Raw genomic sequence first — 25,450 nt, 5'->3', positions numbered from 1 at the left:
TTGCTGATGGTCGGATAATATTGAGGGGTCGTAATGGGCAAAAAACTTATTTGGAGAAAAGTCAACATTTTATTTTAAAGCCAATATCTATGTATCTTTAAGAGGTAAATCAAAAGCAAAACCTGGCAAGGAAAGTAGAAAATATCACCTTTACAACGATGTAAAGCAGGTTGTCGTAGGTGGGTTTGGGAGTTGATGCGGGTCCCACAGAGGAAGAAGCCTATTTAGTTTGGTGATGATCGGATAATATTCTGGAGTCGGAATAAACGAAAAGCTTATGTGGAGAAAAGTCAACATTTTTTTCTTATGCACTTCTGGTTGGAGTATTCCATAAGGAATACCCGTCAATGGAAGAAGAAAAGATCTCGTTTATATTGATGCAAAGTATGTTGTCGTAAGTGAGCAAACCGAGATATTGCAAAATTCATTAATATACCCATTTTTTCATTTTTTTTAATCACGCTACAAGTTGGAATTTTGATCGGATAGTGACGAAATTTTGGGGGTAGATGGGGGCTCTACAGAGGAAGAAGCCTATTGATTTTGGTGATAGTCGGATAATATTTAGGGGTCGGAAAGGGGAAAAACTCATTTGGAGACAAATTCAAAGTTTTATTCTTTGTGAATATATCGGCTTCTAGTGGGGGTATTCCAACGGCAAAGCCTGTCAATGGAAGAAGAAAATATTACCTTTACATTGGTGTAAAGCAGGCTGGCGAAGGTGGTCAAACAAGGGCGATACCACAATAGTCGGTAATGCATCCAATTCTTCCATTTTTTTTGCAATCAAGCTACAGGTCGTAATTTTGATCGGATGGTCACGAAATTTTGGTTGCTTATGGGGGTCCCAGAGAGAAAGAGGCATATTATTTTTGGTGGTAGTCGGATTATATTCCCTAAAAGAAATGTTTACCAGTGAAAAGCTTATGCACAGGGGTAGTGGTGTAGGGTATCACATGGTCGGCCCCGTCCCGACTATAGCCTTTGCTCACTTGTTTTTTTTTTTTTTTCTTAAAAAATAAATAAAAAGCTTGTATCGGGACGAAATGAGTTAAAGAAATCCACGTCTATATTGGTCTTTCGATTGGACTAGAAGTCTATAAAAATCCACGTTTTTATGGGTCCTCAATTAGACTAAAATGCATTAAAAATTTACGTTTATATTGGTCCCTCTTCTTAACGTCTTTAGGCGTTTGAACTAAAATTCCTTCAACAAAAAAAAAAAAAAAAAAAAAACATTGTTCCACAACATCCCATACGGGACAAGGGAGACTTCTCTCATATCAATGAGTGCACCCCGATTCATATTAACTCAATGATATGGGCCCTACTGTTTATCGCCGAGTCCGAACGGCGTGTCTTAAGACACCACTTATGGAGAAGTTTTTCAAGGCTGAAATACTCAGGAAATGTCGCCAACATTACTGAGGGGTATTTTGCCACCGTTGAAAAATGTTTGATGTTGCCTGGCCGGGGAATCGAACCCCCGACCTTCTGCGTGCAAGGCGGGCGTGCATACCATTGCACCACGGTGGCACCCAAAAAATTCCTTCATTTAGCCTAAAAGTCTTTAAAAAATCCATGTTTAAAACGGTCCTTCGTTTAGCCTAAACGTCTTTAAAAAATCCATGTTTAAAATGGTCCTTCGTTTAGCCTAATAGTCTTAAAAACCAACGCTAATAATGGTCCTTCGTTTAGCCTGAAAGTCTTTAAAAAATCCACGTTTATATTGGTCCTTTGCTTAACCTAAAATTCTTTTGAAAAATCCACGTTTATAACGGTCCTTCGTTTAACCTAAAATTCTTTAAAAAAAACCACATTTACATTAGTCCTTCGTTTAGCTAAAAGTCTTTAAAAAATCCACGTTTATATTGCCCCACGTTTATAATGGTCCTTCGTTTAGCCATAAAGTCTGTAAAAATATACGTTTACATTGGTCCTTCGTTTAGCCTAAAATTATTTTAAAAAATCCACGTTTATATTGGTCTTTGGTTTAACTTAAAATTCTTTTAAAAATCCAAGTTTATATTGGTCCTTCGTTTAACCTAAAATTCTTTTAGAAAACCATGTTTTTTTGGTCCATCGTTTAACCTAAAATTCGTTGAAAAATCCACGTTTATATGGGTCTTTCGTTTAGTCTCAAAGTGTTTAAAAAATCCGTGTTTATATTGGTCCTTCGTTAGACTAAAAATCTTTAAAAATCCTCGTTTATATTGGTCCTTCGTTTAGCCTGAAAATCTTTAATTTCAATTTTTTGTTTGTTTTAAATCGTCTTTATATTGGTCCTTTATAAAAATAAAATTATAAAAATCCACGTTTTAAGGGTCCTTCGTTAAGCCTTTTTTTAAATCCACCTTCTACTGTTCCTTCTTTTAGCCTTAAAATTAAAAAAATCAACGTTTATATTGGTTCTTCGTTTAGTCTAAAAATCTTTAAAAAATCCACGTTTTAATGGTCCTTCCTTTAGCCTAAATTTTTTTAAAAAATCCACGTTTATATTGGTCCTTCGGCTGAAAATCTTTAAAAAATCCATCTTTATATTGGTTTTTATACCCTCAGCCTTTAGGCTAAGGAGGGTATATACACTTTGATACGATGAAAATGTGCCTCATCGAAATAATGGTTTTAGACCCCAAGTATGTTTGGACGAAATGTGTTTCAGACAATTTGGAGTCGATCTAGCCATGTCCGTCCGTCTGTCTGTCCTGCTGGCTGGAGCGCACGATAACTCTCGAAAGGATGAACCGATTCGGTTCAAATTTTGGATTTCGTAATATTTTGCCCAAACTTAGTTTAAGTTCGAAGATGGGCTATATCGGTCCACTCCTTCCGGTACCTCCCCCACAAAAGTTCGAAAATTTTCGGAAATTTTGTGCGCACGATAACTCTTTAAGGGGGTAACCGATTTGGTTCATACTTTGCCCATCGTGAAATATGTACCAGACTTAGATGAGGTTCCAATATGGACTCAATAGGTCTACTCCTTTGGGTACCTCCCACACAAAATTTCGGATAAGTTCAGTTTAGGACCTGCTCTCGAATCGCTTTGATTTTTGTTTTAGCAACTTGTATTCACTGCCCCCCATACGACGGTACAAGTTTCATAAGGGGCAAGTCCAAACTTCCTGAAAAAATAGCCTGAAAGTTTCACAAAAGCCTTATGACACCGTGTGAGGTGGTTGGAGCGCAAGATAACTCTCCAACGGATCTGCTGATTGGGTCCAAAATTTGGCCTTAGGAATATTTTGTCCAAACATAGTTTAAGTTCGAAGATAAGCTATATCGGTCCACTCCTTCATGTACCTCCCCCACAAAATTTCAAAAATGTTCGGAACAATTTTCGTACGGTTACTTTTGAGGGAGTGGCCGAATTGGTCCATACTTTACACATCTTATTATATCTACCAGATATAGATCAGGTTCAAATCTGGACTATATTTGTCCACTTCATCCAGTACCTCCCAAACAAAATTTCGGATATGTTCACTTTAAGACCTGCTATCGAATCACTTTGATTTTTGTTGAAGCAACTTGCATTCGCTGCCTCAATTACGGCAGTAAAAGTTTTTCAGGGGCAAAACCACACTTCTTAAGCAGACAGCCCAAAGGGAGTAAAACCCCCCTATGGCACCATATGCTGTGGCTGGAGATCGACTTCCATAATGGTCAATGTCGATAAATTCCTTTAAGTAATTCCCCCGCAAAACTTCTGCTCTTTAATCTTATCAACATTTTTGTCGGTTCATACGTTCAAAATTTTTAAAACCCTCTAAATACATACGTTTTTTGGAAAAAAATTGTTTCAATATACACAGGCTGAGGGTATATCTCTGTCGGCCAAGCCGACTGATACTTTTTTTACTTGTTAGTTGTAAAGTTGAACGGCGTGTCTCAAAACTAGACCTTATGTATGCATTTTTTGAATAATTTTTGTGCCATAATTGTTATGCCTGTTACCCAGTCAATTAACTGCCACTACAAATTAAATCAAATTGAAGTGTTTCATAAAAAATTTTTGCAAGTAATTTTCACGTAGCTCAACTTCAATGGTATCCAACAGCAATAATGAACAATGCTTGGTTAGCTCGCGAACTACATACACAAATTAATTGCCAAGAAACGTGTTAGCAATTCTTTTTTTTTAACGAAATAAATGGCAGCAATACACCAAACTTCCCTTTACGTTTTATTTTCGAAGTATGCAAAAAAAAATTCTACAACAAAATGTAGTAGTAAAAAATGCAACATTTTTTTTTAAAAATAATAAAATGCATGTCATGCTTTTTAAATAATTTATATATAAGTGTGCGGGTATTGTTAATGCATTCAAGGTGTATTCAAGACAAAATAAATGGGTATTTATTAAAACAAATAAATAACAATTGGCTTTGTTTCGCTATGGCCTTCTTTACATCAAAAGATACATTAGGTGGTTGATTTTTATGGAAATTAAACCTATTGATGTTCACATGTATATATTTTTTAGTTAATTATTAATATTATTATTAATTATTTTATTTAAATTATTTTTTATTTAAATTTATTTTTATTTTTTTTTTAATTTATTTTTATTTTTTTTTTAATTTTGTTTCATGTTTAATAACGAAATGAGATGTTTTTTCTAATCAAATTTCTGAGATCTGAAAATTTAAAAAAATTACTCAAATAAAATCCTAAATCTTGTCAACACCGCCAATTGACAATAAATGAAAGCAAAACTATTCCACTTTAACATGAAGTCGATGATTTATGGCTGGCTTTATTCCACTATTTGTTGGCAATAAAACTCCAACAATCTCCGCGTTCCATTGTTCCAAACAACTGCTTATTGTGTTAATATATAAAACTTGTTTACTTTCCCGTTAATAATACCCTACCCCTTCAACAAAATCGGGGTATTTATTTTCATTACTATAATAAATATTTGTATTCGTATATACACATACATTCCTACATACATACATATTTAATGAACTATTTGGAATTTGTACTTGAATATTGGCCAAAAGTGTCATTGGCCTTAGGTTGTTAATTTTACAAATAAATAAAAAGAGAATAGAAATGTTTTTCCAATACATAATTTGTTTCCTTCAGCAAAGTGATATTAGTTTTAATTATAATTTTCCGTATTTGTTTTAAAAATGAAACATATGACAATTAAGATTCATTCACTATTAGACGACACGTTCCATTGTTTATATTGGACATTTGTAGCAAACATTTATTTTATTTAATTTTAAAACCCACTGACATCTTAGTGCTACCAATTTATGATTTCCAAATCTTTTTTGGGGCTGGTGTGTGTGTGCTCATAACCAATCTACCTCTGCAGTGGTAATTTATAATTACTGTCTGTGAATGTATTTAAAGAGAAAGTGTTTTTTTTTCTTCGGTAACATTTAATCTCATAAATTAACACAAATATTTGTACACACGTAAAATATAAAATGTTTAAAAACATATTAGAGCACAAAATATACAACAGTAAAAAAAATACAAAATACTGACAAACGTTTATATTGGCCCTTCGTTTATGTTAAAAGTCTTTAAAAAATCCAATTTTATATTGGTCCTTCGTTAAGCCTGAAAGTCTTTCAAAACTTCACGTTTATATTGGCCCTTCGTTAAGCCTGAAAGTCTTCCAAAACTTCACGTTTATATTGGCCCTTCGTTTATGTTAAAAGTCTTTATAGAATCTAAGTTTATATTGGTTCTTCGTTAAGCCTGAAAGTCTTTAAAAAAACCACGTTTATATTAGTCATTAATTTAGCCTAGACCTTTAAAAATCCACTTTTTTACTGGTCCTTCGTTTAGGATGAAAGTCTTTAACAAAACCCAAGTATATATTGGTCCTTCCTTTAGGTTAAAAGTCTTTAAAAAATCCACGTTTATAATGGTCTTTCGTTTGGCCTAAAAGTCTTAAAAATTCCACGTTTATAATGGTCTTTCATTTGGCCTAAAAGTCTTTAAAAATCCACGTTTATAATGGTCTTTCATTTGGCCTAAAAGTCTTTAAAAATCCACGTTTATATTGGTCCTTCGTTTGGCCTAAAAGTCTTTAAAAATCCACGTTTATAATGGTCCTTCGTTTGGCTAAAAGTCTTTAAAAAATCCACGTTTATAATGGTCTTTCGTTTGGCCTAAAAGTCTTTAAAAAATCCACGTTTATATTGGTCCTTCGCTTGGCGTAAAAAATCCACGTTTATAATGGTCGTTCGCTTGGCCTAAAAGTTTTTAAAAAAATCCACGTTTATAGGGTCCTTCGCTTGGCCTAAAAGTTTTTAAAAAAAATCCACGTTTATAAGGTCCTTCGTTTGGCCGAAAAGTCTTTAAAAAATCTACCTTTATATTTGTCTAAACGAAGCCTAAAAGTCCGTAAAAAATCCACGTTTATATTGGTCCTTCGTTTAGCCTAAAAGTCTTTAAAAAATCCACGTTTATAATGGTCCTTCGTTTGGCCTAAAAGTATTTAAAAATCCACGTTTTTAATGGTATTTCGTTTGGCCTAAAAGTATTTAAAAAATCCACGTTTATTTTGGTCTAAATGAAGCCTAAAAATCCTTAAAAATCCACGTTTACATTGGTCCTTCGTTTAGGGTAAAACTCTTTAAAACCCACATTTATATTGGTCCTTCGATTGGCGTAAAAACACGTTTATATTGGTCCTTCGATTAACCGAAAAGTCTAAAAAAATCCACGATCAATATAAAGTATAAACGAATTCTAAAAGTCCTTAAAAATCCACGTTTATATTGGTCCTTCGTTTAGCCTAAAAGTCTTTAAAAATTCCAGGTTTATAATGGTCCTCCGTTTAGGGTAAAGGCCTTAAAAAATCAACATTTATATTAGTCCTTCGCTTGGCGTAAAAAATCCACGTTTATAATGGTCTTTCGTTTAGGGTAAAAGTCTTAAAAAACCACGTATATATTGGTCCTTCGTTTAGCCTAAACTTCTTTGAGGTTGAGAATATATGTATACTACCACTTACTTAAACATATATACTTACTTACTTAGCTGGCCCATTACAGAACATTTGTTCTATAGGCCGAACTAAGAAGAGATCTCCATTCCTCTCTATTTGTTGCTTTGCACTCTGGAATACCGCGCCTTTTCATCTCATCATCCACTTGTTTGCGCCATCTATTCCTTGGCCTGCCAATTCTGCGTGCACCGCCATGTGGCATGTATTCATACGCCTTTTTAGCGGGTTCATCATCGCTCATTCTTATGATATGGCCTAGCCAACGCAATCGCTGCATCTCGATACGTTTAACAATATTGATGTCGTTGTATAGCAGATACAGCTCGTGGTTCATGCGACGTCGATATTCACCGTCAACGCAGATTGGTTCGTAGATCTTTCGAAGAATTTTTCTCTCAAACACACCAAGCACTGCCATGTCTGCTTGCGCAAGTACCCAGGCTTCGGAGCCATACATCAGCACGGGTAGTATCAGTGTTTTGTAGAGCGTTATTTTTGTTTGGCGAGATGTGGCTTTGTTTTTAAACTGCTTATTTAAACCAAAGTAGCATCTGTTGGCCAATAGAATTCTTCTTTTTATTTCACAACTAATGTCGTTTGTTGTGTTTACGGAGGTGCCGAGGTACGAAGTCTTTTACTACCTCAATATTATAGGAACCAACATCCACAGTCGGTCCGAGCTCAATGGATGCATTGCTCGTCGACACCATCAGCTTGGTCTTCTCGCCGTTTACAGCCAGACCCACTTTAGCAGATTCTCCTTCGACCTTTATAAAGGTATCAGTTACTTCTTTTACTGATCGGCCCATGATGTCTATATCATCAGCATAAGCAAGTAATATGTGGCTATTGGTGTAGATTGTGCCACTTCTTTTGACGTTTGCCTCTCGTATAACCTTTTCTAGCAGGAAGTTGAAGAGGTCACACGAAAGGCTGTCTCCTTGTCTGAAACCTCTTTTGGTACCAAACTCTTCGGAGAGGTTCTTTCCTATTTTAACTGAGGACCTCGTGTCAGTTAAAGTCATTTTACAAAGCCGGATGAGCTTTGCGGGAATACCAAATTCAGACATGGCTTGGAATACCTTTGAACGCAATGGGCTGCTTTATAATCGACAAAAAGGTGGTAGGTGTCGATCTACATCTCTTGGGTCTTCTCCAGGGTTTGCCGCAGGGTAAGTATCTGGTCAATGGTGGACTTGCCAGGTCTAAAGCCGCTTTGATATGGTCCAATTATCTCGTTGACCATAGGCTTTAGTCGTTCGCACAATATCCCTGACACGATCTTGTAGGCAATAAGGAGTAGACTTATGCCCCTATAGTTACAGCATACAGTCTTATCTCCCTTCTTGTGGACGGGGCACAGGATACTCAGGTTCCAATCGTCGGGTACGCGTTCTTCCTGCCAGATGGTGCTAACTAGCTGATGAATACACCTTATCAGCTTGTCGCCTCCGGTTTTGAACAGCTCGGCTGGCAAACCATCGGCTCCTGCTGCCTTATTATTCTTCAGCCGATTTATTGCTGTCTTCACCTCATCTTGGCTGGGCGGTATACATTCAATACCATCTTCTGGGATTGGGACTGTGGAATCTTCGTCGTCTTCGCTGTTATTGGATACCAACAGATTTGAAAAATGTTCTTTCCATATCCTGAGTACACTATCTGTATCAGTTACCAAATTACCTTGCTGGTCTCTACAGGAGGATGTGCCTGTACCAAAGCCATCAGTTTGATGCTTGAATTTTTGGTAGAATTTTCGGACTTCATTCTGGCTCCTGTACATCTCGATTTTTTCACACTTCCGCTTTTCCATCTCTCTTTTTTTCCTGCGGAAAAGACGTTTCTCCCCTCTCCTTTTCTCTCTGTATCTCTTTCGTGCGCTACGCTTTGCTACGGATTGTAAAGTAGCCTTATATGCCGCATTTTTCTCTTCGGTGGCAGCACGACACTCCTGATCATACCATGGATTCCTTGGTGGAGGTCTCTGGTATCCAAGTATGGATTTTGCGGCTGTTTGCATGGAGTGGGCAATGCTTTGCCATTGCGCTGATATGTTATCGGGATGAGGAGAGCTTTGATTAAGCAATTAGGCTAGTAGAGTGGCTGTGGCTATCTGTTGTGATTGCAGCTTACCGATGTCTAACTTTCGTGTTGTGTCTGTTCGTACTTTGTTTGCTACGTTTAAGCGGGTGCGTACCTTTGCTGCAACAAGGTAGTGGTCCGAATCAATGTTTGCGCCTCGGAACGATCGTACATCCAACACGCTCGATGAATGTCTTCCATCTATCACAACATGATCAATTTGGTTTCTTGTTTTCTGATCTGGAGACAGCCAGGTGCCCTTATGAATATCGAGATGATTAAATCTGGTACTGCTAACTACCATGTTGTTTGCAGCTGCAAAGTCTATCAGCCTCACACCATTGTCAGATGTTTCACTGTGGACCTGAATTTCCCGACTGTTGGGCCAAAGATATTCTCCTTTCCAATTTTGGCATTAAAATCGCCTAGAATGATTTTAATGTCATGGGCAGGGCAACGGTCATATGTTTCTTCTAAGCGCTCGTAAAATATATCTTTGGTCTGTTCGTCCTTTTCTTCAGTGGGAGCAAGAGCGCAAATAAAGCTGATGTTGAAGAATTTAGCTTTTATTCGAATTGCAGCAAGTCTTTCATTCACTGGGGTGCGCGCGGCACATGTTAGATCACTACCTTTAACGGCTGTTAAAGGCAGTTCCCCAGGTGGTCAGTGTCCACTTGGGATGAAAGAGGGACCAAGATAAATCCTGGGCTTTGCCATGTTAAATCCGGTCAGGACCGTTGCTTGGTATAATCAACTTTAATTTTGTCATTTATCCTTATGTTCTGAACATCTTCAAATGCATCATTTAAACCTATATTCTGTCTCATTTGTCAAGAAATGTAAACATTTTCTTGAAACCTTTGCACTTTTAGGGTGTCCCATGTTTGTTCTATGGAAATTTGAATACTACAACAGTCAGCTTCTGAATTGAATTCCATGAAATTGATGCCTATGGAAACATACTGGCTTGCACTGCACTGCATGTATGGAGAATAAACATTATGACTGACTGGCTGAGTGTTCAAAATCATGATGGGGATACGTGTTTTGTATATTTTATACAGTCTGTTGTGACGTCAATCAATTGGGAGTCTCATTCACATTTTCAATCAACGCACTGTAGTTTAGGGAATTTATGCACATTCCACTATAGTTTTTTTTTCGCAAAGAAAATAAAGTATTTTTTGCCTAAAAAGAATAGTACGGAAAGCGGCTTCTGCAAATAAGGGATCTGTTCTATTGGTTCTAAATTAATGATATGATTTAGAATTTAAGAATTGTTGTTGGCGGTAAATGCAACAACTAAGATGCGAGTCTACACACAAAGCACAACGGTTTCTTAATTTTGAATATCTCGTCAATTTTGCGCCGATCGACTGAACAGTTTTTGTCCCATAACTGCCACAATACCCGCACTTAAGTGTAATAATCGAACATCTAAAATATCATCATATTTTAACAATGATGTTTTTGTTTCAAGAGAGTAGCAATAGTGCTTCTAACATCTATTTAATGATGCGTTTACTGACAGTGGATGGGAGACATCTGTTGGTTTGTTGTACCCCTGTGCAGCATAGTTTTTCCATTAGCTTTATTGAAATATAAATAAACAATGCAAATTCCAAATACAAAAATAGATTCAATAGATGAAATCCAATAGGAGAATGCTAAGCAAATCTAAGATAATTTCCAGTAAACATTTTAAAAAATTCTTTATAGGCAGTTTTGATTCAAAATATTCAATATTTTATTTTTTGCATATTTTCCAGGAACAATGAAAAACGCAAAGAACGTTCACGTGATGCCGCCAGATGCAGACGGTCTCGTGAAACAGAAATTTTCACAGAATTGGCCCAAGTGCTGCCCCTGAAAAAAGAAGATGTACAACAGCTGGATAAAGCATCGATTATGCGTATTGCCATATCATATCTTAAAGTTCGTGATATGTTGAAAATGTGTAAGTAGCCTGCAATGCATACATTTAGCGATAACAAACATTAATGGTATCCTCTATCTCTCTTCGCAGTTCCCAAAATACAAGCCCTCTGTGGTGACTTAGATATTCCCTATGATAAGCAAGAAGATTTAGAAAAATCCGAGGACAATGACGAAGAAAATAACTCTTCAAAACAAACTACTCCAGATGACTCAGAAAATGAGTCGCAACAATCATCTTCAAATGGCGAACAGAAGCAAGAACACCAGGAAAAAGAAGAAATTACCAACAACACTACTGGCGATGATGAGTCCATTGAATCGACTCGCTTTTTAAAACAAACCTTAGACGGTTTCCTTTTGATTTTATCCAATGATGGTGATATTACCTATGTTACCGATAATATTAGCGATTATTTGGGCATATCAAAGGTAAGTGGTCACAGAGATATTTTTTAGGGTCTTTTGGTTTTACTAATTTTTGTTTCTTTCCAGATTGATATGCTGGGCCAACAAATATGGGAATATGCCCATCAATGTGATCATGCTGAGCTCAAAGAAGCCTTGAACATTAAACGCAATGGCGTAGCTGATAAAATTAAAGATGAACATTTATTGGAAGAGGGCATCTCCACAGATCATCGTGATCTATTTGTGCGTTTGAAGTGCACTCTGACCAGCCGTGGTCGCAGCATTAATATTAAGAGTGCTTCTTATAAGGTAAATGGACATTTTTGAAGTCAATGGACAATTAGGGAGAGAGTGAATTTTTTAAGGAACGATTGCTTTCTATCTGAAGCCCGTCCGCCTTGCACTCTGTATGCCCGTGCTCGATTCCCAGGCTGGGCAAAAACATAATACTTTCGAACGGTGGCAAAATACTATGAAACTTCTCTATAAGTGGTGTCGTAAGACAAGCCGTTTGGAATCGACAATAAAAAATAGGTCCCATATTATTGAGCTAATACGAATCGGCGCTCGTGTCCCTTCGGGGATGTGTATGTAGTGACATTGTTTCAGTTTTTGCATTTCGTAATATTTCTCTCATTTGGGTGCCACCGTGGTGCACACCCGCATGGCACACATAAGGTCGTGGGTTCGATTCCCCGGCCAGGCAACATCAAAACACTTTTCAACGGTGGCAAAATACCCCTGAGTAATGTTGGCGACATTTCCTGAGTATTTCAGCCATGTAAAACTTGTGGTGTCCTAGACACGCCTTTCGGACTCGGCGATAAACTGTAGGTCCCATATCATTGAGCTAAATATGAATCGGGATGCACTCATTGATATGAGAGAAGTCTCCCTTGTCCCTTATGGGATGTTTGTGGAACAATTATATAATATTTCTCTCAAAATAATAATTAAGGATTTGTCCGATATAGTCCTTCTTTGACTATATCGTTCAACTCATTCGGTTATCTCCTCCACAAAAGTTAGATAATGTTCGCATAAATGCAGGTTAAAGACTGTTCGAGGATTGTTTTGTAATCTGTATAGATGTTGTCCTTCTTAGAACAATATTATGTTTTACGTAGGCAAGTCCATACTTCCTGAGATAATGACCTGAACGCTGTAAAAATTCTACGATAACCAAATAACGTGGCTACTGCCCCAGAAAATTATCGAAAGGAGTGACTCCAAAACTTGGATTATGTTCAAAATTGACTATGTCGACTTTTCTCCGATTACGGGCTTCACATTGTGTCTGCCAGCGCAACAGCATCAGTGTGAATGCGGTATCCAAGCCTGCCAGATAGGCTTGTTGATCTAGAAGTGCTCGTTAGTACCTTTGGACTTCTCTAGATTATGAAAATCTCCCCTGACTTGCCTGGGTGGGGGAAGCCTCTCCACTAGATTGTGGCACCTTGTTGTGCTTATGCACCGGTAAAACCTTCGTCTTCTCATAAAGATAGTCCACTGGTATCATGAGGAGGGACCCTGTCGCGGTCATCAACTTGGCATCAAGTCTGACATGTTTGAATATTCTTCCGCTGTGTAGCGCACACCACAGGCGTCGAATAGCTAACCACAGACCGCCCTATTGCTTTGTAAGAGGTCAACAAGGTCTCTTTGCCAGCACTCCAAGTGCTGCCGCCCATAGACTTGAGGACCTTGTTCCTATCCCGATCGCAAAAAGTTGTGGTTTGCGTTGGCGACTTAAACATGCTATCGAACGTTTCACCCAAAACCTTGGGATAGAGCTCGATGCCAATTCCGAACATTCATCCGCATACATTACGACCTCTATGACATCTGGAGGGTGTAGACTTTCAGAAAGGTAGAGGTTAAATAGTTTCGGAAATATCACCCCGCATTGGCGAACTTCCTGATTCACTCTACGGGCCTTTGACTTCTTATTTCTGAATGCCACAAACGATAGGCGTCCGCAAATATACATATTTAATTATCCAACGTTGGAAAGGAGGGAAGGGAAGTCTTTCATTGTCCTCGAATAGACTGCATGGTTGGCGGTATCGGCTTACTCATCGCGAACATAGTTGAGTCAAAACTATTCTTTTTTTTTTGTGACAACAAGGACCACTTTTGCCCGTGAGTTTTTATGGCATTTGAGACAACTGGTTGAATGATATTCAAACTTGCTTGCTGAGCTAGGATTTCCTCTTGTAACGTTGTTGTTGTAGCAGCATAAAAACCTACGTAGAAGCATAGGTTTGATGCTGGGTTGGCAGCCGCTGGCCGAAACACTATTGTTCCGGGTACGAAAGAACCTGCTGCCGCGGGATTGTAACGTTGTACCTCTCTGTTTAGATCATGAAGATACCTTATGACATCACATTCCGACATATGGTAATTAAGATTACTTTCACAGTAACATACTTCGGAAACGATGTGGGTGGCTAGCGACAGGTGGCTTGAATGAGATACTCGACTTCCGACTCATACAGCTGTTTTAGCATTACCATGGAGATTCCTTTAGGGCCCAACACTTTGGATAATTTAGCGTATCCGATGGCATTCGCAACATTATCCATTGTAAATTGTGGTGGTTCATCCTCGGCAGGACTAGATCGAATGCGATGTAGCACTCTTCTCTTCGCGCTGTCATTCCCGGGGCCGGGGTGATCGATAAACTGACTATTAAGATAACTTGGGCACGTCTTCGTATCAGTCAGAGTAAAGTCGCCAAACATGACTGGGATCCTATCTTCCTTTTTTCCAGGGTTCGAAAGTGACTTAACCGTTGCCCACAATTCACTTATTCCGGCTCCAATGTTGCAGCTCTTCAGATGATTTAGCCACTTGTTCCGTCGACCAACCTGTTAACTTGCAGTAACCGTTACCTGACTCTGGGGTCACTGGGGTTGGCACGACGAAGTTCAAGACTCTCATTAGCTAATCCCGTAGCTTCTTCTAACCCGTCGCGGCTGCAGTGATGTCTCGGAATGTCCTTTCTGCTACCCCAACATCAGAAGGGTTGGGCAGATCTCTGAGGCGGGGATTAGTGAACTCTCTGAAACTAGGCCAATTATTTTTCCATGATTGATGCAGTGTTCAGATGTGTGAAATCGGTCTGTTGAAGGAGCCAATTATGACTCAAGAGAAACGACGGGTTGACAGGTGACGTCATTTGTCAGACCAGATGACGCGATGATTTTATCAGGGGAACTGTGACACTCTATACATTGACCTTGCAAAACGTCGAGCTACTAATCTGCTCAGCCAGCATTATATCACTTTGGTCATTGCCGAGGAGCGAATCGACAACTCACTGGGTGCTGCGTTCACACAGTATGCAGCAATATAATGCCTGTCGTAGTTCCTTACATGGACAAGTCTGAGCAACCCTTATTTGGTGGATATCCCGCTATCTATTGCATATCATCGATGTTTGTGTTGATCCTGCGCTATTTTTTCCGCCCCGGCACGGAACAAAAGAATCCGGAGCAGGCGTTCTGGGATATGCTGCTACCAACATAGAAAAACGATACAAATAGAGGTTCGTGTAAACACTGTGGCACCCGCAGGAACGCGTATGTAGTGTGGGTCCGGGTCAAATCGGTGTCAAAGAAACCGCCACCGTGGAATTGAAAGAGACATGATGGTTATGTCTGGCTAACTGTGACACTGTGTTAATTCTCATAGGGGCGTACCCACTGCACGGTCATCGTAGAGGCATCAATCAAGCTATCTGATAGACCCATAGACCTTTTGACGGATCCAAACATTGACAAGGGTAATGTCTTGCGAAGTCTGGCTTTAGTTAGAAGAGTGGTATATCGTTCTCTTAGTACAACGTAACTGATCGTACAACGAGTTCCATTGAGTGGAGTAAGTAATACTTCGCCATTTAGCTCATACATATGTTATAGAGATGAGCAATGTTTACTCAAGAAGTTTGGCCTGTTGTTGTTGTAACTGTATTTGATATGTTTGTATGTTCGTCATCTGCTTTATCTGGTTCTGGGTTTATCTCCAGTTCTAGGAATGTAGCCGCTTCGATGAGTTGTAACTACCAAATTACTGGATTTGGACGAGTAGGTTTCGCAGGTCACCTGAAAAGGTGCAGGGTGTCGTGCGGGCCTGTGCCACATGTTGCCCTATAGTAGTTCAGGCGGCTGCATCATCCCGAGTGTAGTTGATCAAAGACTACTCTGGTTTGTCGTGGAAGTTGACGCTACTCAGCTGCGATAAATGTGGGATGTTCTCCGAGGACCGCTTGTTTATCTTGGCGTAACACCCGAACAAGCACTGCAGCGAAAGCATAACATTGTGTTACTGTACCGGAAGAATCTTTGTCTTCTCATGTAGATGGTCCACTGAAGACATAAAGACGCACACTGTTGCAGTTCTCAGGGCGGTATTTTGGCAGGCTTGAATATTTTTCCATCGCGTTGCACTTATATTCGCGGACCAAACTGGCAGCGTTATATGCTGTCAACAACGTGTCTTTATCCGCACCCCAAGTGTTACTGGCTAGGGACTTGAGGACCATGTTCCTTCATTTCAGCTTTTTGTTGTTGTAACAGTGTTTATTATTATGTTTGTATGTTCGTTCTTCTGTTCAATCTGGCTCTGGATATATCTCCAGCTCCAGGAAAGTGGCTGCTTCGATGGGATGTAACCACAGATCCACTGGAGTTAGATGAGTAGGATTGGCTGGGCAGTTGAAAAGGTGTTTTATGTCGTGCGGGCCCATGCCGCATACTGGGCAGATGTCTTGCACGGCGAGGTCGATTTCCGGCCAATAAGAATTTAGGCGACTCCAATATTCCCAGCGTCGAGTCAAAACTACTCTGGTTTGTCGTGGCAGCTGACGCTTCTCAGCTGCGACAGATGGGGGATGATCCACGGAAGACTTGAGGAGGCACCCTGTTGCTGTTCTCAGGGCGGCATTATGGCAGGTTTGAATCTTTTCCCAATTCGTATCACATAATCCCTGGGACCAAACTGGCGCCGTAGAGCTTACCACAGACCGACCTATCTCAGCTTGTTATTGTTGTTGTAGCAGCATATAATGCTGGGTTGGCAGCCGCTGGCCGAAACACTTTTGGTTTCGGGTCAATCCGGTACGTAAGAACCCGCTGCCGTGGGATTGGTCAGCTTGTCGTAGATAGCTGTGACATGCGCAGCTGTCGAATGTGATCCCCTAGAATTTTGGAGTAGTTTGTGGTCGGAATTCTGCTACCATCGACCATGACATTCAACTATGTTCCACCTCTGCCGTCCTTATGGTGAACAGAGTGGCCGTAGATTTAGTGGCGGATATTTGTATATTCCTCGCGTGGAAAAATGTGGTAAGATCAGTCAAATAGGAGTACCTGACGCCAAGATCGTACAATCATCCGCATACGTTACGATCTCAATGCCGTCTAGGGGTCGGAATACAGGAGAGGAAGAGGTTAAACAGTTCCGGAGATATCACCCAACCTTGGGGAACTCCCTGTTTGACTCTACGGGACTGGAACTTGTTGTTCCTGAATTCCACGTACGAGTGGCGTCCACACATATAATTGATTATCCAACGTTTCAAACTTGCCCGGAGGGTTGTCCGTTCTATGTCCTTAAATATGTAGACCCCCATGTAGCATTATGTGGGATATTCTAAAAAACATATGTATATTCTGAACTAGGAGAGAGAGAGTAAAATGTGTACTGAGAAAAGTTGCCAAAATTGATTTCACCTCAAAAGTACACCCGATTTTAAAAATCACTTCTATACATCGGTTTTACATTTAAATAATCTATCCTTATTTTTAGGTCATACACATCACTGGACATTTGGTGGTCAATGCAAAAGGTGATCGTGTTTTGGTGGCCATGGGTAGACCAATTCCCCATCCCTCCAATATTGAGGTACCATTGGGCAGCACCACATTTCTAACCAAACATTCATTGGATATGAAATTTGTATATGCAGATGAAAAGTGAGTACTCAAAGAAAGCCGTCCTCTAACAATTGCTAATAACGCTTTTATTCTTCATTACAGAATGTTTAATTTATTGGGTTATAAACCTGAAGATTTACTTGATACATCTCTATTTAATTATCATCATGGCATCGATTCGGATAGTTTAATGGTGACATTTAAAAATGGTAAGTTAATTTATGCACATAATTTTCCACAAAAAACTTTATTCGGTAGAAAACAACTTTGCAAAAGAGAATGAATGATAGTAAATAGAATTAAAGATGTAATTTACTACATTCTAAGCTGCCAACCAGACAATAAATTATTTATGAGATTTTTTTTGTTTTGGTTTTGTCTCGTTACTTCTTACTTCACTTTCTTTTAATGTCTGTTAAATTAAATAAATTACAATATAATGTTTTACTAATTAGATTAACATTAGACGAATACAAATGAAGGTATGTTGGCTGGGAAGGAGATATATAAACATTATGTTTTGTTTGTCGTCTCAAATCGTACTTATGCTTTGCTTGTCATTTCCACTTTACTTATGCTTTGCTATTCAATGTGTCCCATGGCAGAAAGGAGAAAAAAACGAATATCACATACCCACAAAGTTGCCACTTTTTTTCTCAATATTTTTCTCTTCTTTTTGTCTGTCTCTTATGTCCCTTTGGGTTGCTAATAATGTCCTTCAATGAGCATATTTATGAAAGCTAACATCAACTAACTACTTGGCCATAACAAAACTCATCATCTAGACATTGTAATTGTCTACTGTCCTCTTGCTTCCTGCTGGACCAACTTGCTTATTGCTCATAATTAGTTTTGTCACTTACATGCCAGGGAAACTGCAAGATTGGTAGGGACAACGTGTGTCCTTTAATGAATGCATTCCTAGTTTAATGATTGCAATGATTTTTTTTTTTAATTCTACGCATTTGTCCTCTTTTAAGTTTAATGTTTAAATTTAATAGCCTTTTGGTGGATATAGATAGACGGATAGGGATAGGTAGAAATGTGGAAGTAAATTGAGCATTCCGTTTATATTTTAAAATGAATACCATGCCGTTGATGTCTGGAATGTATCTCAGTTCTCTATATTAATTTTTTTAAATCCTGCAAAGTTCGGTTGTGATCTCGGACTGATGTTGCGTTGACTATTTTTAAATTATCTACTTCCAAACAGATGTTGGTGTTGGATTCCAAAATATGTTCGAATTCTCTTAAACCTCATACCTCATCAAATTCATAACTTCTTGGGATGTGTAGTTGTAGGACAGTTACTTCAATCAGAGACCAATGGTCGGTCGGTCCAATGTGTTTATTCTGAACCGATATGTAAAATAGGAGGAAAGTGCGGACAAAGTAAAAAAAGCGATATAAAGGAAGGTTAGAAAGAGAGGTCGAAGTTCTTCAAATTTGAATGAATTATTATATTACGAAAACAGAGGAGCACCGTTTTTATACCCTCAGCATTTATGCTAACGAGGATATATTCACTTTCATACGTGCAAAATGTGCCTCATCGAAATAATGGTTTTAGACCCCAAGTATGTTTGGACGAAATGTGTTTCAGACAATTTGGAGTTGATTTAGCCATGTCCGTCCGTCCGTCTGTCTGGCTGGAGCGCACGACAACTCTCGAACGGATCAACCGATTCCGTCCAAGATTTGGCTTTCGTAATATTTTATCCAAACTTAGTTTGAGTTCGAAAACGGGTTATATCGGTCCACTCCTTCCGGTACCTCCCCCACAAAAGTTCAGAAATGTTCGGAAAATGTGTGCGCACGATTACTCTGGAAGGAAGTAACCGAATTGATTCATACTTTGCATATCGTAAGATTTCTACCAGACTTAGATGAGGTACCAATATGGACTAAATCGGTCCACTCCTTCGGCTACCTCCCACACAAAATTTCGGAAAAGTTCAGTTTAGGACCTGCTTTCGAATCGCTTAAATTTTTGTTGTAGCAACTTGCATTTACGGTCCCCCATACGACAGTATAAGTTTTATCAGGGGCAAGTCCATACTTCCTGAGAAAACAGCCTGAAAGGTACAAAAAACCGTATGTAGTGGTTGGAGCGCAAGATAACTCTCGAACGGATCTGCCGATTCGGTCAAAAATTTGGCCTTCGTAATATTTTGTCCAAAATTAGTTTAAGGTCGAAGATAAGCCATATCGGTCCACTCCTTCGGGTACTTCCCCCACAAAAGTTCAAAAGTTCGTAAAAATTGTGCGCACGATAACTCTTGAAGGGAGTGACCGATTTGGTCTATACACATCCCTATATATCTACGAGATAAAGATCAGGTTCGAGTATAGACTATATTTGTACACTCCTTCGGGTACCTTCCACACAAAATTGCGGATAAGTTCACTTTAAGACCTGCTCTCGAATCACTTTGATTTTTGTTGAAGCAACTTGCATTCGCTGCCTCAATTACAGCAGTAAAAGTTTTTTAGGGGCAAGTCCATACTTCTTGAAAAAACAGCTCGAAAGTTGTAAAAACCAACTATGGCACCATATGTAGTGGCTGGAGAGCTCGAACCGAATACTGCGTTCGTCCAAACTTTGGATATTGTAATATTTCTTCGAATATTAGATGAAATTCAAATATCGTGCTTATAGGTCCACTGCTTCCGGTACCTCCCTCACAAAAGTTCGAAAATATTCGTTAAAATTTTACGCGCCATTTCTCATAGACGTAGCAACCGATTAAGTCCAAACTTTGGATCTCTAAATATTGTCGAAACTTAGTTTATGTTCAAATTTAGACCCTATCTGTCCAATCCTTGTGGTACCCCCACACAAATGTTTAATAGTTTTGTGTGGTTCGAGGATCCTTTGGATATTTTTTTCCTAGTGGCCCTGTTTACAGCGATATTATGTTTTTCGTAGGCTAGTGTGATAAAAAAGCCCTATCTATCGATATCCTCGCAAATTTTTGAGCTTTAATCCTATCCATACTTTTGTCGGTTCATACGCCCTAAATTTTGAAAACCCTCCTAAATACACAATTTTTTGGGGAAAAAAGTATTTCAATCCACACAGGCTGAGGGTATATCTCTGTCGGCAAAGCCGACTGATACTGTTTTACTTGTCACAGAATAAAAAGCCATTTAGGACTTCTGGAGTATTTACCCAAAGTATAGGTGTCTTGAAGGAGAATTGGGAAAAATATTGGACATTATAATCACCTAACAGTCTGTGCCTTCGATTCATGAGTCTAGGGCAGTGCCGAACAAACGGTTACCGCTGGTTGTTGTTGTTGTAGCAGTTTCTAAATGTATGTGTCTTCATTTCATTGATTCGGCTCTGCCTCCAGTTCCAAGTTCAGAAAGGGCGCCACCTGAATAGGAGTAGTCCAAAGTGAGAGTGGTTAGTAGGGTTGGTTGGGCAGTTATAAATGTGCTGCGTAGTATGCTGACCGGTGCCGCATGCTGGGCAGATATCCTGCGTGTCGTCAATCTTGGCCCAGTAAGAATTGAGGCGGCTGCACCAACCAGATCTTAGTTGTGCCAACACGACTCTCGCTTGCCTTGGCAGCTGTAGCTCTTCCGCTGCCACAGGTGGTTGGTGATCATCGAGGTCGATATTCTATAGGCTTCTAAACCTGCCTGATAAGAACGTTGATCTAGGGGTTATCTTTTATATCTCTGGACCTCCCTTTCCAGATCACGAAAATCCTCCCTGACTCGCCTGGGGAGTTCGGGCATATCCACCAGATGGTGATTTGGGTGGCAGCTACAGCATCCAAGCAAGTGCTGCATCGTCTACCCGAACATCAGAAGGGTTGGACAGATCTCTGAAGCTGGGATTTGTGATCTCTCTGAAACTAGGTCAGTTAGTTTTCCAAGATTGATGCGGTGTTAAGGTGTGTGAAATAGGTCTGTTGAGGGAGCCAATTATGACTCAAGAGAAACGACGAGTTAGTAGGTGACGTCATTTGTCAGACCAGGTGACGCTACGGTTATATCAGGGGAAGTGTGACAATCTATACATTGACCGTGTAACACGTAGAGCTATTAATCTGCTCAGCCAGCATTATACCACTTTGGTGCTGCGTCCTCTTTTATATCTGTGGTGCCTTCCCTTTCAGATCACGAAAAACCTCCCTAACTCGCCCGGGGAGTTCGGGCATATCCACCAGATGGTGATTTGGGTGGTGGCTACGGCATCCAAGCTAGTACTGCATAGTCAACATCCTGTTGTGTCGACGCACCGGCAGGACCTTGGTCTCCGCATGCAAATGGTTCACTGAAGACATGAGGTGACACCCTGTTGCTGCTCTCAGGGCAGCATTCTGGCAGCTTTGTAAGTTATCCCATTGCGTATCACTTACGTTAGCAAACCACGCTGGCGCCGCATAGTTTACCACAGACCGACCTATCGCGATTTGTGGGTCTTTGCGAAATAGCTCTGTACGATGCACCTTTGCTGCCATCCTTGGCAGGCTTCAGTAGCGGGACCAGCCTGCCCATTTTCCAGAGTTCGGGAACGATGAGGCTGGTTAGCGACAGGTTGAGATCTTTAGTGAGATATTCCACTCCCGGCACATACAGATACTATCAGGGCCCAACGCTTTCGTTGATTTAGCATTACTGATGACATTCGCAACATCATCCATTTTCGACTGTGGTGGTTCATCCTCGGCAGGAAGAGATCTGATGTGACGTAGTACTCTTCTCTTCTCCCTGTCACTCCAGGGGTGCTTGACAAACTGTCGATTAAAATAACTTGCGCACTTCTTCGGATCAGTCAACGTAACTTCGCCAAACGTGACTGATGCCCTATCTTCCTTCTTTGCAGGGTTCGAGATTGACATAACCGTTGCCCACAATTCACTCATTCTGTCATCAATGTTGCAACTCTTCAGATGATTTATGCTCACCGATCAACCTTTTAACTTCCAGTGTCAGCTCACTGGGGTTGGTACGACAATGTCATCACGCTCATTTGCTAATCCCGTCGCCTCTACCGGGAAGTTTGGTCTCACTTCAGGCTTTTGACCAGCAGGTATATGGCAAGCAGCTGCAGCAGTGATGATGTCTCGGAACGTCCTTTCTGCTACCCGAACATCAGAAGGGTTCGGCAGATCTCTGAAGCGGTAATTAGTGAACTCTCTGAAACTAGGCCAATTAGCTTTTTCATAAATCATGAAAGGGTGGCGTTGCGAGGTGTTGGTGTTGGGCGGTCTGCTGATGAAGAAAACTATGGGTAGATGGTCTGACCCAAGAGAAACAACGGGTTGCCAGATGACGTCATTTGTCGGAGCAGTTGTGGAATTCTGTAACTATTTTTTTGAGTTACCGACAAAAATCGGCAAAATTAAAATGCAAAATTATGAATGAAATTTATTAATAAAAGTTGATAACACTGTTGCTAGCGGTAGGACTTAGTGACAACTTCATTTTGGTTGTTAAGATACCGAAAAATGTTCGTTAATTACCGAAAATATAAGCATTTTTATTTTACCGGTTTTTGTCGCTAATTCGAAAAATGAGTTGCAGAATCCCACTACAGGTGACACGATGGTTATGTCTGGAGAACTGTGACACTCTCCACTAATTCTGGTATGGGCGTCCTCATTGACAGTGCAAAACATATAGCTTTCAATGTGCTCAGACCGATCTTTAACTCTCTTGTTTTTTCCGAGGTTCGAATGCCACAATTCAAGATGACCTAAAAGCGGGCTAATCTTGGGCTATAACCTAGAGTACAACTATTTATCGGCGGGATGTAAACGTTAAGCAACTTTACCTCGGCAGTTCCACACCTCACTGCTAACCCCCATACATTTCATGTTCGAGTCATTGAAGCCAGTCTGTATTGAATAGACTGGTGCTAATCCCCCACTTCCACTTCTGCTGCGATTTTTCCTCAGTACGTTGTAATCATCACAACGATGTTGTGTGTTTTAAGCTTGGTTTCCTCCACCGTCGCGACCTTGATGTTCTTCCGACTCATGAAATCCACTTCTTCCTCGATATTGCCTCGGAGTCCATTGCATATAAATTGCAAAAACGATGCATTTTCAGGGCTTAGAACACCTGCGTGTACGGCTGCTGTTAGGGTGAATCCGTCATCTCGTACTTTGATGACGACGACTCACTGGGAGCTGTACTCACGTGGCATGCAGCAACGTAGTCCCCTTCGTAGTCCTTCACATGGACAAGTCCAGAGCAACCCCTGCGATGGGCCCAATCCCGGCATCTATTGCATCTCACCGAAGTTTCAATGTGGTGGTTGCGAATGTGACAAACTGGTCCTGGATTTTCATCCGTCTTATTCATCTTCCCACGAAGACTATAGCAGTTAAACCACAGGTCAGGAGGAACTGCAACAGCTATATTGGTACTGTTGTTGGGGAGATTGCGGATGAGTTTCATAATCTTATGACGACGATGAATGCTTACTGGGGGTCAAGTTGACGCAGGACGAAGTAACATAATCCCTATACTCCCTCAGGAAGATCAGGACTGAATAATTCCTAACATATACCCATTTACGGCACCCCTTAAATCTCACAGACACCAACCTGTGGTGGATGCAACGGTGAAAACCAGATCAAAACCTTTGCTCGAAGTTATTCTTTATCTCAGCATGGATCAGAAAAATCTGGAGATTGGAGCTGGGACACAACGCTCCCAAAATAAAAATAAAGATGAACATGTAGTTTCTGACACAGATGATGTTTCATCGGCTCAATTATGTATGGTACATAGAACCGGCCGTAGAGATATTGACTCCTTGCCTGTGTTTGTCGTATTGCGAGTTCATATTAACGGTGACCAATTACTATAAAAAATATAAAACTTTCCTACCGAGAATTATCATCCAAAGCGTTGGGCCCTGACGAAATTTCCATGGTAATGTTGAAACAGCTGGATGAGCCGGGAGTGGAGTATCTCACTAAAGTTCTCAACCTGTCGCTAGCCACCCTTATTGTTCCCGAAGTCTGGAAAATGGGCAGGGTGGTCCCCCTACTGAAGCCAGCCAAGGATGCCAGCAAAGGTGAATCGTACAGGCCGATTTCGCTTTTGTCACTTGTAGCGAAGACCCTTGAGGCCTTAGTCCTCCCCAGCATTAGAAATAGCTATCAAGTTGCCGATCATCAGCATGGATTCCGTAAGCAGCACAGCATGACAACAGCGCTGCACGCCATCTCCACACATATTTGTCGAGGACTCAACCAGGATCGGCCGTGTATTGTATATATCTTATTGTGCTGTTTGTTTACGAGATTTATGATGCCTGGTGCTGCTAAGACTTTATGTGGTTCTTGCAATGCGAACCTAGGAAAAAACGGAGGCGTTAAATGTAGAATTTGTTCTAAATGGTATCATCCTTTATGTGTCAACATCACCGACATTGAGCTAAATGCCCTTAAAGCAATTAAAAAAACAATCTACATTTGCAGTACATGCGACTCTAACTTAGACAGTAGGGTTAACCAGGAGGGTGTTGCTAAAGACATTCAAGTGTTAAATAAAAAATTTGATGATTTATTCACAAACTACCAATCTGAACAAAATAGTATTAAAGCGGCTCTTGGTGAAATAAAAACAGAGATGACTACTTGCCTGAAAGAAATGAAGCACGATATTGTTGAGTGTAACAAGAAAATAGAAAACGTTTCTTCTTCTCATGCATCTAAAATCTCCCAGTTGGAGGCTGAGAATAATATATTGTACAGAAGATTGAATAGAGGTGATATCGTTGTAAGTGGTTTGCCTGAAGATGTATTGGACCTTGTGGATATAGCAGTAAAATTGGCAGATTTCTTCAAAATTCATGTATCCAGAAATGAAATAAGCCATGTATGCTACATGCATGGTCGAAGAATGATTTTAATAAAATATAACTCAATACATATTCGAGATGGAATTATGAAGGAGTACTTTAAAACCAGAACCCTGAAAATGTCTGATATTGTTGAAGGTCCAGGATCCGATATTAACAAACGCGTATACCTAAATGATCATTATTCGCCAGCTGCGGCAGACCTAAACTTGATTTGCAGAAAGTTGCTAAAAAAGGGGCTGATAAAAAAGTTTAAAATTCTTAATG

The 25,450-nt window shown here is 40.0% G+C and overlaps 1 protein-coding gene across 5 annotated transcripts in view; it reads left to right on the top strand.

The window, feature by feature from the left end:
* sima (HIF-1 transcription factor component sima) overlaps window positions 1–25,450 on the top strand; it is a 519,843-nt gene that overhangs the window by 80,584 nt on the left and 413,809 nt on the right. For all 5 annotated transcript variants that reach the window (XM_073960486.1, XM_073960484.1, XM_073960485.1 and 2 more), the window contains 5 exons: window positions 10,834–11,021; window positions 11,091–11,431; window positions 11,495–11,719; window positions 17,222–17,388; window positions 17,452–17,558. In XM_073960486.1, the coding sequence (XP_073816587.1) occupies window positions 10,834–11,021; window positions 11,091–11,431; window positions 11,495–11,719; window positions 17,222–17,388; window positions 17,452–17,558 (1,028 nt within the window). The remainder of the gene's footprint in view (window positions 1–10,833; window positions 11,022–11,090; window positions 11,432–11,494; window positions 11,720–17,221; window positions 17,389–17,451; window positions 17,559–25,450) is intronic.

This window comes from Musca autumnalis, unplaced genomic scaffold (assembly GCF_047663935.1).
Source record: "Musca autumnalis isolate F117 unplaced genomic scaffold, ASM4766393v1 scaffold_1, whole genome shotgun sequence".
Taxonomy (NCBI): Eukaryota; Metazoa; Arthropoda; class Insecta; order Diptera; family Muscidae; genus Musca; species Musca autumnalis.
Note: the sequence above shows the minus strand (reverse complement) of the source record. Positions and strands in the feature narration are given on the sequence as shown.